This window comes from Melospiza georgiana, chromosome 11, assembly GCF_028018845.1.
Source record: "Melospiza georgiana isolate bMelGeo1 chromosome 11, bMelGeo1.pri, whole genome shotgun sequence".
Taxonomy (NCBI): Eukaryota; Metazoa; Chordata; class Aves; order Passeriformes; family Passerellidae; genus Melospiza; species Melospiza georgiana.
Window position 1 is genome coordinate 17,230,492 of NC_080440.1, and position 14,618 is coordinate 17,245,109.

General features: G+C 46.2%; 1 protein-coding gene across 2 annotated transcripts in view; it reads left to right on the forward strand.

Annotated features, from left to right (window-relative positions):
• The window catches only part of IP6K1 (inositol hexakisphosphate kinase 1), a 36,876-nt gene that overhangs the window by 16,016 nt on the left and 6,242 nt on the right, over positions 1–14,618 (forward strand). For both annotated transcript variants that reach the window (XM_058032189.1, XM_058032191.1), the window contains exon 4: positions 12,517–12,834. In XM_058032189.1, coding sequence (XP_057888172.1) covers positions 12,612–12,834 — 223 coding nt within the window. In that variant the 5' untranslated portion in view covers positions 12,517–12,611. The remainder of the gene's footprint in view (positions 1–12,516; positions 12,835–14,618) is intronic.

Here is a 14,618-nt window from a genome sequence, read left to right on the forward strand (position 1 = left end):
ATGCCTGAAAAAGAAGGATTTATGTAACTGAATGTGCTGCATTCTGCTCCTTGGCTCTCCCCCTGAGGTGGCAGCATGTTCTTGCAGGGCAGTGCTGCTCTCACTTGCTGACAGCCCACCTGGGCTTGGTGCCTGCCGAGGCTGTGCCTCGCTGCCCGGGCGGGGGAGCTGCGAGCTGCACTCACCACACTTGCCCTCATTTTTTAGCATATGGTGATCTCTGCCTTTCAGTCTTCCCTTGATGGAATGTCTGCTTCCAGGGTAGTCAGCAGCCTGCATGTGCAGATAAGCTGAATTGGGATTTGAGCAGGGAAGCACTAAGCAGATCTGCAGCTGGGTGTGTGACAGCACAAAGAGTCCCCTCCAAACATCACTGGCTGTGGCTTTCCCTACTTGCATTAGAGATTCCATTAGAAGTCTGGTCTTTGAGCAGTCATCTTATAAATTTTTCTAATATCTCTGCTGATAGAAATGAGGACACAAGACATAGTGTTAATGTGTAATAGCAGTGGGCTGGTAGCTGAGCAGAAGTCTCCCAAGGGTAGGATTCATAATCCTCTTAGAGGAGAGGAGAATCAGAGGCTTTGGAAGGTCACCTTTTGCGGGGTGAGAAACATTCCCTGTGCAAAGCTCTGTTGCCTCTGTGATCAATTCCTCTCCCATTTTCATATTTCATCTCACAGCAGCAGAAAATAGATCTAGATGAATCCTGCAAGAGTCTTGACCCCTGTAAAACTCCCACTGCCTCAGGTTTGACTACCTGCCAAAAGACAGCTGTGTGTATATGGGTTGATAATCTTGTGTGACAGGGTTATGAAGTCTCACTGTATAGAGATAGTGTGTGTTCCCCATGAGACACTTTGATCTAAAGGGGACAGCCATGTGCTTCTGCTTAGTGCTTTGCAGCTTCACCACAGTTTCACCTTTGCCTTATTGTGTTGCACCTGTATTTTGCTTGTGTTGGAGAGTTGTGAGAAATTCAGATGTCTAAATGCAGTCCCAAATAACTACTTTACTAAATTTCCTTAGTGCTTAAAAACCCTGTGATATGTGTATTTGATGTTTAAAGTGCAGTACGTTCAATGTTAGTGCCTGTCAGAAGCCAGAAATTTATTGACTTCTTGCTTGTGATTTATATTTTAGTGATGTGTTGGGACAGAGATCTAGCATTTGCTCATGAATTTAGTGTTTTCTTTTAAAGACCTACTTTTTTTGCAAGGTTGTCCAAATAGAATGGAAACTTGCTGCTTTTTCAAGCAGCAGCCTCAGCTTAATCTCTGAACTTTGGAGGAGTGAATTCTGCATGGCAGTGGCCCAGACTGTTCTGTAAGTGTGCTTTCCTCCACATGGCAGCAAGATGGCAAGTAAAAACTGAATTTTTTGCATCTCTGAAGCAAAGCTGGGCCTTCCAGGAATCCCTGCTTTGATGGATGCAGTGTCCAGAGTGAGGTGTTACAGACAGTGGTGAGAGTTTGCTATAGCAGATGTTGACTATGAGGAAATGGGTGTGAGGCTAAAGTGATGAAACATACCTTAGTGAAATTCTCCTGAGGAGACCCTGGGATGTCCCTGTCACTGAGGAATTGCTGTGCACAGCCAAGGGTGACATTCTGCTCCCCAGCAGCTGAGGGGTACATTCACAGACACAGCTTTTGCACCTGTGTTAGCACAGGAGCCCTTTCATGGTGGGGCAGGGGACAAATGACCTGTTCCAGCTTCGTGTCACCTTCAGTGTTGTTGCAGCTCCATTGCTTCCCAGGAACTGCTGCAGTGGTTTCCTACACAGAGCCCTTTAGATGGATCAGCTCTTCCTTCCTAAAAAGCTTCGTTGTGCAGAAGTGGTCAGCTTTCTGAAGTGACTTTCTTAATAGTTAAACCAAGGTAAAGAGAACCTTGGATGTAACCCAGGCAGCAGTTTCTAAGAATTCTTTGTTGTTCATGAATCAGTGTTGTTTGTATAATGTTGTTTTCACTGTTCCCCCTGGCTTTGCTCCCCAGTACTGCTTGTGCATGCTGCTGCTGTTTGTCATGCCCTATTTAATCACAACAGGCTTTCCTCACTCTCCTCTATATATTTTAGCAGCTCTTTTGCTCTGAAAATAATGCTGGTATCAAATAAATTAAAGATTTATTTTTGAGGAAAATAGGGCATTTTAAATATTAATGGTGTGTTGTGGAAGATGAAAACATGAAGTATTAGATTGCATATTTTTTAATGTACTGTTTAAATCTTTTGAACCAAAGTGGTTTTGTACAACTATTAGGTAGTTATGTTGTGATATTTTATCTATGTTGAGTAAGAGAGCAGCTTCACAGTTGCTTGGAGGTGGAGTTTTTCTATGCCTTGGTTCCCACTTTCTCCCATGTTTTGATGCTGGGGGATTGTTGGCCAGATGTATTAGGGACCTGATCCAACTGAAAACTGAAGGCTTTTTGTTCTGTTTTATATATTGCTGCTTTGTTTTCCTACCAGATTGGGTACTTAATGTGGCTGTCTGCAGGGGTGCTGATGCTGGTGTGAAGGAGGTGTCAGGAGAGGTGAAAAAGTCAAATGATGTTTCTGTGAGAACTCACGTCTCTAAAGTCAGGGGGTGAGACTGTTCTCTGAGCGTGTTTGCAGGGCAGCTGGGTCTGAATGGAATTGGCTCTGCTCCCCTTGTGCCTGCCCTTGCCCTGCTCACTGATTGTCCCTTTTACTTTCGTTGGGCACTGGCAGTAAACCAGTTCAGGAAGCCACATTGGCAAAAACAACTTTTCTTTTTTTCCGGGTTAACTTGTTTGCCAGGCTGGTTTCTGAGCAGGATCTGTGAGTGCCAGTGCTGACTCAGGAGAGAGGATGGGTTTGAAGAATGCTGACTTAGATTTACTTAAGATGTCATGAAACTATAGCCTGAGATGCATGCTAACTAACAAAGGGTAAAGTTTGCCAGTTAGCAATTTTTTCAGTTTTGTGTCTTCATGGATTGATGTGGTGACGTCTACAAAAAAGGCTGCTGAAGAGCTTAGAGACTCGTTTTTTTGTCTTCTAGAGCAGACACAACAGAAACTGTAGAAAGCTGGTTTCCTGAAGCTGTTTCATTAATGTGCCTCCTGCCCTATGCTAGAAGTCAGATCTTTATGGTTATTCAGTCTTTTGTGCCTGGTTTTCAATGAGAATGCCTCTCACAATGGTGTGTGTCTGATGCAGGTACCTGTCACCAGCTGAATACAGAGATCCAGGTATTCCCAGTAGGTTCCCAGGCAGCCATCAAAAAAGGAGATATTTTCAGTTGCTTTTATTCCCAACAGTATTTGAGCTGGTAATTTTGGAAAAACCTTCAGTCTCTCATAGTTGTTTCTAAAGTGTGCTAGCATGACATCATTGCTTAGTGCTTATTCTGATTGTCAGTATTTCTGTATGTATTTCCATGTTCAAATAAAAATTCAACTGCAATTTGAAGAGTTGCCAAAACTGAAGATTGCCTCCCCTGTTCACTCTTTGAATGTCATAGTCTTCAAATTAGTGGGAATCTGCAGATCACGTAGGCTTGTGTTTCTTGAATGGAAGATCACCAAGATAGTTAGTGGTTATGCAATTTCTGGGAGAGTTTTGTTTCAGAACTTGGCCCAAAGCTGTTCATTCTCATTAATGACTTGGTTAGTCATGTTTTGATGTTTATTTCAGCATGCAGGCTGCAAAAATGACATATAATTTTGGACAAGCAACAGCTTGAGGGAGCTCAGTAGCCATGCCTTAGCTGTAGGGTAGACATCAGTGTGACCTCATTTTGTCTCACTGGAGGGACCCTCCATGCTTGGCAGCAGTGGCAGTCCAGTCCCCTGTGTGTTGTTTGGGCAGAGATCCTGTTCTACAGCAGCCATGCAATAGAGGTGAGCTGGGAGTGCAAACGTTGGCTTTAGGCACCAGGATAACCATCAGCAATTCAGGCACCTTGTGCTGATACAACTGTTTGTACAGCTGCACAATAGATTGGGGATCTGACCTGGTTGAAAAGTAATCCTTAAAAAAAACAAAACCAAGTGCTGGTTTATTTTTAACTGTGATCACTTCCCTAGTTTGATTCATGGTGAGGCTGCAAACAGTTGTACCAGTGCAGCAGAGTTGAGTGGGAGGGTGCTGTTAGTGCTGTTCCAGATGTCAAAGGATTGCCTGTGCAACCATGGTCTGAAGAAATAACTGAAGGAGGAGTTAGAAACTGACTTCAGTCAGTGCCAGAAGGAATCTCAACATAATATTGGGTGGTTTTTTAAAGCCAGGCGTTTGGATGGCATTGGTTCCATTGTGGAGGATCACTTTATAGAGCAACCAACACAAGCAAGCTTTTTTCAACCCAAAAACTTGCTGTTTTACCAGCCTAAAGAGAACATGGTGGATGAAGGAAGTATCAATGTGCTTTTTTTTACTTCTGGAGTCCAAACTTTTGATGTATGTGTTTTCACTGTCGTTTCCCTGTCAGAGCTGGAAGTCTAAGTGTTCACCTGGGTTTTCTTCATTAATTCACTGGTTTTACACATTCTGAAAGCAGGAAAAAAAAGAGATTAAATTATTTCTTGACTTTTATCTTCAAATACCAAAAAAACCAAACTATAAAATCTCTGTTTTCCTTTATCTTCCCTTATTTTTTATAAGATTGTGGAGGGCAAAGAGCCAGAAACACACCTTTTTTTGTTGCTCATCTAAGGTCTGAAACTGTGTGTGCCCTTGCTGTTGAGTTGGGGGAGTTGACTGTTTTTCCTGTTGCAGAATCCTCACTTTGGCACCTGTGCTTTGCTTGCTCTGGGTGACAAATGTAAGGTGCAGCACATTGATTGTTTCTTTCAGTTCCTGTCAACCACCCTCTGAAGCCTGAAAAAAACTGCTCTTATTGCTGCCCAAGTACTTCCTTTTTCTGGGATTTTGGTGCTTTTGCTGGAAGTTTCCTCTTGTTTCCTCTCTACAGAAGCTGGAAGGATCTTGCCCCATCTTTCCACCATCTTTCCAGGTGTCTGTACTGGCTAGGAGTCTGAGGGACACAAGGCTGAGGTGCACAACCATTTATTTCTCCTTGTCCTGTCCATGTGGAGGTGGGAGTGGGAGCTCAGGCTCCAGAGGTGTTGGCACATGTGGGTGATGACAGCACCTTTCAGCTCAGAGGCCAGCAGTTACTCTGTAGGAGATTAGGCCAGATTGTTTTCCTTGGCTCTGGTGTGATGCCTTCAAGGTCTTCTGGGGCATTTTAAGAGAGGAGAAGATGAGATGAGAACTTAGGAGGTGCCAGTTGTTCTCTTCACCCCTGTTGTAGCACAAATCTGGACCTGCTTGCCTGCCTGCAGTGGATTCTCCTCAGTTTGGTGGGGCAGCTCCCAAGTGCTGAGCAGCCCTTCCCTGTGCCACCCATCTGGCTGAGCTGTGCCCATGCTCCCACAAAATCTCACCCCTCCCTTTTCCTGCCAGCATTTGTGCTCTGGTTCAGCACAGCCATCCCCAGCTCTGACTCACTCTCTTGCTGTCAGCAGCTGTGCTGCATTCAGCTGCTCCTCCATCCTGCCTTCTGATGCTGTTGAGATTGTAGAGTTTGGTACCCACAGCTGACATGAAAGTGCAGTTTCTGAATGGACTCCTCCTCATGATGCACTCAGCATAGTCATTCCATCATCTTCCTGCTGGGGAGGTGTGTGGGTGGTTACTTGGATGACTGTGCAGGACTTCCTTAGGGTTGTGGCTGCCTTATTTAAGCCTCACTGTCAGGGAAGGGGCCAAGGTCTGTGGCTAAAGCATAGGTATACTTTATTTTAGATGAAAAGTTTAAACATAAGATTTTTGAGACAGGAGGTGAAATTGTTCCCTCTGCTTATCCAGCTCATAAATTGAGTTACAAATTCTGAGTTAGTCTTTGAGCCAGGCTTCTTCAGTGGGAATGGCATGAATCTTTTTTCCTTTCTTCCTGTCATGCTGACAATGCAGGGACAATTTTCTGCCTGTTGATGAGTTTCTGAGTCCCTGCACTAATGTCAATTTTAAAAAATGTCTTTTCTTGGTGGGTTAGGTTGATTCATTGTGGCTTTTAACTGTTGAAAATATGTTCCTTTCTAAGTGTGTGTGACCATTGGATTGGAAAGCTGTGCTGAACAGCCAGCTTTTGCAATGGAATAATTTAAAGGTAACCTGTGGAGACTTCTTCCTCTTTGTAAATGATGTGAAGCCAGAAATTAGCTCACAGAAAGCTGAGCAATGAGGCCTCACAAGCATTGATCTTCCCTAAGCCCCTCTCTAGAAAGCATGTGTCATAATCTCATTTCTCGTATGAAATGCAAAGCTGATATTGGATGACCCTGCTCTCTTAGGCACAGGCTTGGAAAAAAGTCTTCTGGGCTGGTACTGATAAAGCAACCTTTTGTTGTACATATTCTGTCAGGTCTTGCTGCTGTGGAAGCTCTCAGGCTTGGACTGCAGCCAGTGCTTTGGAACAGAGGAGGAAGGTGCCCTTCTCCACCGAGGCAGGGTGTATTTGTGGCAAGGTGCAGCAGGAGGATTCAGCAGCTCTGCTCCCTCTTGCTCATCCCCCCCTCCTACTGGAGAGGAAAGAGTGGTGATGACCAGACCAGGGCTGGCCCTCCTTGCAGCCTTTGCAGTGACACTGACAGCAGTGACAAGGAGTGACAGGTCCCTGTGCCCTCCTGCCAGTGTGGTGCATTTCTCCAGTGAGGAAGGGGAAGCCTGGAGAAAAGAGCAGCAAGGGAATTAAATCATATCATCCCTGTTATGTACAGTCCTCCACTGCTCCCCAGCATGATCTTATCACAGCAGTGGCAGCTTGTCCAGCATCAGGCCAGACAGGAATGCAAGCTGGAAGAGGCCATTTGAGCCCCAGCTTGGGTTACCCCTGTGTACAGACAGCTGCATGGCAGGTGTTCACAAAATGTTGCAGAGTACCTGCTCCATATGTTGCTGAATGTGACAGACCTTCCCTGTTAATGGCTGTTTGCTAAGAGTTGGCTTAAAAGAAGATAAAAACAGAGAGAGAGGCTACCACAGTAGTGTGCCAGTGTGAGAAAAGGGGTATTGTCTGTGTCCTGGGTCTGAATCCCTGACAGGGACTCCCAGTACCTCATCCCTCCCTACAAGCTTGCCATGCTTTGTGTGTAGGTGACAGCAGAAGGGCCTTTGCAATTCTTGCTAATCTGGCCTCTAAGAAGAAAAAGCCTTGTTTAAGCCCAGATCTCCACACTGGTTTTAGTGAGTGGTTTCAGCAGCCCAGCCAGAGTTACAAGTACATGGCTCAGCCTCTCTTTTCTCAGAAGGAGCTGAAAAGGCTTTGCTTCCGCTCCTTTCTTAGCAAAAGAAGAGGAGAAAATTCTTGGTCTTGCAAGGCTGCTGGCAGAAGTGCTGAAGCTTTGTGATCAGTGTGATAGAAGTATGGCACAAGTAGTCTGTGGTTTTACCTCAGCTGGCAGCCCAGCCCCACACAGCCACTCGTTCACTTCCTCCTGGTGGGATGAGGGAGAGAATTGAAGGGTGGAAGTGACAAAACTTGTGGGCTGGGATAAAGGCAGTTTAACAGGTAAAGCAAACTGCAGGCACAAGGGAGGTAAAACAAGGAGCTCATTGCCCACCTCCCATGGGCAGGCAAGTGTTCAGCTGTCCCCAGGAAGGCAGGGATCCATCACAGGAGCAGTGACTTGGAAAAGAAGCCCATCACTCCAGACATCTCTGCTTCCTTTTTCTTTCCCCATCTGTGTATGCTACACTTGACACCATATGGTCTGGGGTATCCCTGGGGCCACTTGGGGTGCTGCCTCCCAGCTTCTTGTGCACCCCCAGCTTCCTCACTGGTGGGGCAGTGTCAGAAGCAGAAAAAGCCTTGATTCAGCTAGCCCTGCTCACCACCATTAAAACATCTCTATTATCAACATTGTTTTCAGCACAAATCCAAACCACAGCCCCATACAAGTTATAAGGAAGAAAATTAACTCTCCCACCTAAAACCTGCAGTCTTCCTTCAGATCTTTAGGAGCCAGAAACACAGGCTATGTCTAAGGACTTGTACTATAAGCTTAATTTTATTTCCATTTCCCTAGGTTCAGACAAGCTCTATCTTAAGTAGATCAGGCTCTTTCCTTGTGAATACTTAGCAGTTGGTGCATATGTGCCCTGTTGATGAGGAAGAAAGAGGATTGGTGAAGGAAGCTCAGCTCATGGCACAGGGAGGAGCATGCGTGTTGTGGCTTTTGTCCTCTCCAAGCCCCTGTGCACTGCACTTCCTCCCTGTTTGCATTCTCCTCCTCAGCTGGCATTCTTGAGCAGCTTTTCCTAAGACTTCTGTTCCACTTTGGATGCATGTATGTAGATTGTGTTCCACTTCCTGGCCTCAGTCTGACGAGCCACACTTGTCATGGTGAGAGCAGCCTGTCCAAAAAGGATATTTGGTAGTAGTTCAAGAGTTGGACAAGATGCATGAGAAGGCTGAGGATTCAAAGCTATGTGCTTAAGTAAGCTAGGAAAATTTGTAGCTTCCTGCATGTCACCAAGGCCAAATGTTTCTGGTTACCTCCTAAGTGTTGCTGCAGGTTCCTGGAGAGTTGTGTTCTCTGCCCAGGTCCCAGGGCTCATCTCCATTTACTGCTGACTAGACAGACATGTTTCAGACCTGCTTTTGTGCTGGGAAGTTGATCTCATAGCACAGTGGGAAACACTTTTTTTTTTACTTTCTTAGACTGGATTTTCTTCTCATACCTCATCCAATCCAGCATGAGTAGAAACAATTCTGCTTTTCAGCACAGATGCTTTTGCTTTCCTTTGCTAATGAGTCTAGCTCACCAGGAACCAATTGACCAAATGCTGTGCTCCTCTTGTTTGCTATACTGGTATTTTCTATTCTTGTGCTTTGCTCCTGAGTGCTCTGGGGCTGTTCAGGGGAAGTCCAGCTTGTGTCCTGGTGACGTTGAGGTCTGTATTTATCCCTTGCCCGTGGCCTCTCTCCAGAGCCATCAGTGGCCATCTGCCTGAGCCCTGCTTACGGCAGGGCCTGGAGGGGCAGTGCGAGCTGCTGAGGGCAGGCAGTGTTCTGCTGTGTGATTCATCACAATTTAAAGCTTTTGTTCTCCTTTTATTTAGGGAAGTAGCTTCACCAGTGAGCCAGTGTTCCTGTACAAGATGGCTTACAGAGAGCAGGGACATCAGCGAGCATCGTGGGGTGCTCAGCTGTAATTCTCACAGCCATGGCACTGCAGCTCCCTGCCCTCACCTCTCGTCATGTGGTGACCTCCAAGGCTCATTTTTCTGTCTCCTTTAAGTGGCACCCTCAGAGGGGACATTGCTGTTCTTGTTCTCTGGTGCTGTGAACTGGCAGGAGCATCTCCTTGGGTCTGGTGCTGGTCTGGTAAGACACCTGTAGTCTTCAGCCAGGTTCAGTAATGTTTTAGAGATCTCTGGGTCTTCAAGAGCACAGCATTGTTTCTACAAAGGGATGTATTCCCTGCTGGAGGGTGATTCCCATCTCCTAGTTTTGAGGACAGGGTTTACCCCACTTAATGGGTTAGGAAGAGCAGAGTTATCTTGGATGTCTTAGTGAATTTTGTTTGGAAATGTGTTACTACAAGAAAGCAGATCTTATTGCCAGGAAGTGTTTAAACAGTGAGGTATGCAGATCAGACTTGGAGCAGATACACTGACAAAGAGATGTCTAGACGTAAATATTGTGGAGCAAATTCTGTTCCAGTGCAAGAGTCTGTTACTGGGGAGGATAATGAAATATGGGGGGTTGTATGTCTGTGTAGTCACAGATAACTGTGCTCCTGAACCCCACCCCCCACCTTTCCTGACTCCAGCTCAGTGGAGACTTTGTCTTTTTTAGGAGAGATCATTCTGTTGGAAGGGGGTGCTCAACTGGCCTGGGTGTTTCACTGCTGCTTGAGCTGCAGTGGTGGTGGTGGGAGATACCAAAGGATCTCCCTAAATGAACTGGTCTCCCTGAAGCTGTTTCTTAGACTGTGCACTGTGTTTTGCAGTTAATTTGGAAGGACTTTGAATTTTATAAGCCAGCTAAAATAGTTGAACTCATGCTTTTGTTTAACAGACAAAGGGTGAGTAATATTTAGGACTTCAGATAGTTTTCTGCTTTATATTCATTTGAAACGGCTGGGATTTTTCTGTCTTTGTTTGTGGATAGTGTCCATGTTTAGTAGTAACCCTTTACTTTGAGTTAGTTTGATGAAAAACACTAAGCTGGATCTGAGCTATGAAGTGTCTCTTTCTCAAGCCAATGGAAATCTTCCTCTTTACAAATGCCTCCAAAATGCTGCTTGCCACAAAATATTTTTTTCTCACATTCACTTGAACATGGGAAAATACTGCCTCTAGGGCTGTTTGTCTAGAGTGTGTGGATGCATGTGCAGAGTATGTGGCTTTGGACCCCCCCTCACCTGATGCCCAGCTCCTTCTCTTGTGTCACAGCCTCAGAATGTTTTGGTTTTTTGGCTTTCACTTCCTCCCAGGCAGCCTGCACACCCACATTTGTCATGTTGGGGTTTCCTGGGGGTGCTGGGGTACTTGGCTGTGAGCCCAGGACACTTTGTGGCCACAGCCATTTCCCAGCAGCCCTTGGATGACTGCAGTCCTGAGCATCATGTGCATGTCTCCTGAGCACAGCAACTGTCACACAGATACATTTTGTGTTTCTCTTTCCTGTGAAGTTTAAACTACAGGAAGGTGTGAAGTTAAGTTTGTCCTCTGTATTGTTTGGAATAGCTGAAAGCTCTGCTTTAGTCATTGGCAAAATAAAAGAAATTGAATCCAAGAAACTGCATTAGGAAAGGGAGACTTGAGTCTGTGAAAGATTTGTCTGGAATCTGTGAAATGCTGACCTCTTGCAGATGGTGGTACCTCACTTGTTCTTGGATATTAACTGTGTTAAACCCAACTAAAACATGTGTGTGTCTGCTGCTGAAATTTCTTCTTGTTGATAAAGCAAATAAGAGGGAGGAGAGAAATCCCCAGCATGTTTTTGTTTGTGATCCAGCTTAGACTCTGAGTGAGTTTTGGAGACAGAGTTTGAGGGATGCCTTGAACAGACTTTGACATGAGTTACTACAGAGAGGGACTATCTGTGTTGTGGGGTTTTCCCCTCCTATTTCCTGACCCCTGCCTTAAAAGCCAGCTAAATATTCACATTATTCCCCTTGCACTGAATGTGGTGGTGTGGTCATGTAACCACAAAAGGAAATGTTTTCCACGGGATCAGCGAGATGATTCAACTCAAATGTACGTACACTCATGCTATCCCAAAAACCCAGGGCGAGGGAGCAAGCAGGAGTGAGCAGACAAGGAGAGAGAAGCATTGTCCTGCTGTGGGGAATTTGGGTTGGATTGGGTTAAACGTGTTACGAAGTATCATCACCCCTCCTTTTGAATCTCTTGAGCTTCATCATCATCATGGCCGAATTGGAGCGGGGGAGATGAGCTCGTGTTCATCAGAATTCCCCCGGCCTGGCAGCGCTGTGTAGCTGCAGAGACATCCCGTGGCCAGCTGAGGAACAGCCTGAGCCGTGTCCCCTGCTCAGGCCTCCAGGATCTCTCAGTTCTTAAATTACTGCCCTTGGCTGACACTGTGTGAAGAAACTGGAAATTCGGTGCATTCGGAAACTGCAGTCACCACTTGGGGCTTGTACCAACATTTGGATAACTCATCGTTGTGAGGAAATCCTGTGACATTTCCCCAGCAGCCTCAGGGGCAGCTGTGATCTAAGCTGGAAAAAGGGCAAGTCATCTGAGAGAATTTGCGCAGCTTTACTTTTCCATCATCCTGTGGCTGTGCTGGGCACTCTGCAAACACTAAAAGACCATCTGCTTTTCTTAAGCACTTGTAATCTCATTTGGATTTAGTGGTATATCTTGCTTACCTCTGGAGATCAGGGCCTTGTTGTGCATATAGGTGTTGTGAAAGCATTAGAAAATTGTCCTGAAAGGCTGAGAGTAATAAAGGAGAGAATGTGAGCAGAATCCATTCAGTTCCAGCACACAGAGTGACAGAATGACTGTCTTACTCTGCATCTTTCATGTCAGTGCCTGAGGAGAAGTGAGCACTAAGGGAGGAAACATTGTGACAGTAGCAGGTGAACAGGAATTACTTAGATGTTAAAAATGTAGAGGCATGAGAAGGAGATTTCAGATTCTGGAAGTGTTTGTATTACCTGTGTCAGTCACCAATACTGATAGGCAGGTGTGGGCTATAGCTGACAGTCTGCTCCATTGCCTTAGTAATAAAATGAACAGGGAAGGAAATAATATTTTATAAAGATGGGAGGCTTAAAATAGCTCTATTTCCTCCTTTCCCTGTCTGCTGTCAATCCTATTGGAGGAGCTCTGGATGGGACTGCCTCTTAATTAGTGTGTGTTTACCTGTAGGATTAAAGAGGTGGTGAGGAGCGTGCTGGAGCGAGCAGGATACAAACAGAAAACCGAATACCATAAACTTCTCCAAGCGAACAAGGAGTGAGTGTAAGTAGTCCTTTACTAACAGGAACCTCTTGCTCTTTCAGATCACTGCAAGGAAGCAAATTGCCAGTGCTGAGCTACCCCTCCCAGCCCATGTGGCTCTCCCCATGCTCCAGGAGTGCAACGGGTGCCCAACGCAATGTGTGTTTGTCAAACCATGGAAGTGGGCAAGTATGGCAAGAATGCCACTCGCTCTGGAGACCGGGGGGTCCTGCTGGAGCCTTTCATCCACCAGGTGGGCGGGCACAGCAGCATGATGCGCTACGACGACCACACCGTCTGCAAGCCCCTCATCACCCGGGAGCAGCGCTTCTACGAGTCCCTGCCCCCAGAAATGAAGGAGTTCACACCTGAGTACAAAGGTGAGGTTACAGCCTTGAAGAAACTGCCCTTCCATCTTCCTGCAGCGGCTGCTGTCTTGCTGTCTTTTGGGGTCATATTGCTTTTTGTAAACTCCGTTTTGCGGGCTGGCAATTTGATAGCGGCGCTTGGAAAGGAGGAAGTCTTGGTGTTTTTTTGGGAGGCACACTGACTTGAATGTTCTCCTCTTTCTAGACAGAGAATATGCAGTGTGACAGTTGTAGTCCAAAGTGTAAGGTTATGGATGTGTAACTGAAGCAGTTTTATTACCAAGTTATTGTCAATTACAGCCTTGACCTTGAGCTAATGAAGCCAGATCACAGAATGAGCATTTGCACGTTCCAGTTCTGTAATTTATTGCTTCCTCATCCCATCTCTTTTATGGAGCCATAGCAGCAAGCTGCTGAAGCAGGAAGTATGGCTTTCCCAGTGCTGAGGTGCAACCTTGTCCCCAGCTGCTTTGAAGGAGTGGAATTTTCCAGTGCCTGTGTCATTGTAGGAGGTTGGCAGCTCAGCTGTGTCTTTGAGAAGCTCGATAGGCTTCCAGCCTTGTGTGTTTGTGCTCAGGGTGATGATCAGGTAGGCTTCTGGGGGGCTCAGTGCTCCTGTTCCCTCTGCTGCTTTGTCTCCCTGTGGCACTGGGAAGGTGAGGCTTTACAGACAGCTGGGCCACCATCTGTTCAGGGTCTTGCCTTTGCATCTGGCTGCAGCCTGATCAGCTTCCCTCCCAGTGTCTGCACACAGGTTGTCATGAGTGAGGGGAGCAGTCTGCAACAGATGGGTCCTCTCTTAACCCTCCAGCCATTCTGGGGGCACACAGTGCTCTAGTGTCCCATCAGAAATCCCACTGAAGCCTGTGGAGTTCCTAGAGTCCATATGATGGGAGTTTTTCTTTGGGAGGTGTGTTTTAAAACTGATGAAGCTGATAGTGCAGATGGACTCTTCTTGAGGTCACTACTTCCTGGTACCCTAATGGCATGGATGTGCATGTCCTTCTCAGTGTGAGGAAACTGCACAGGATGAAATCTCATAGTCCTGGAAATCTTTCCTACTGATCTGGGGGAGAGGAACACTGGGTATGATATTTTCTGTCTGAGCTCTTGGATGTTACTGTAAGACTTCACAGAGGTATCTTGGGCACATCCAGGCAGCACTTGGAGTAGCATTTATGTAGTGACATTCTGGAGTCGTGTTTCAGCCACCTGAACCTTCTTAGCATTGTCCTGTGCAGATAAGGAGAAAAGAAGGATGAGAACAGGATGGCCTCCATCAGCTGGGCAGGGCAAGGTTTCCTCATGTTTGTGAGAAATTTGATTCTGTGCATCTGTCATTTGAAACTCCTGGCAGCTAGTCAATACTAGTGACAAGATAATGAAACATTTTGTCATTGCACATCAGGAGATGGGCTGATGGCCTCATTTTCAGGCTGGGGCAGTAGTCCCAGAAATGAAGATGTCAGCCCTAACTGGAAGTGTCAGCAGTCCTGCTCTGTGGCTGGCCAGATACATTCTGAGTCTGTGCTGGGGATGATCTGTAACTTCCCTTGGACTGTGGTGCTTTCCAGGAGCCTTCAGAAGGTGAAACTGGACAGGACACATGGTCCTGCTTGCCTGCACTTGGCAGAGGTAGTTATGCTTCCAGGGCCCCCTGTTTTTATTGCTAGGAAGGCCTGGGCCCTTGCAGATCCCTTTTTTGTGAGACTGGCTGGCTTGTGATAGGAGTGGCAGTTGTCACCTCAGCCTTAGGGCTCTGTACTTCATTGCTCTGATGCTGGAAAGCTCCTTTA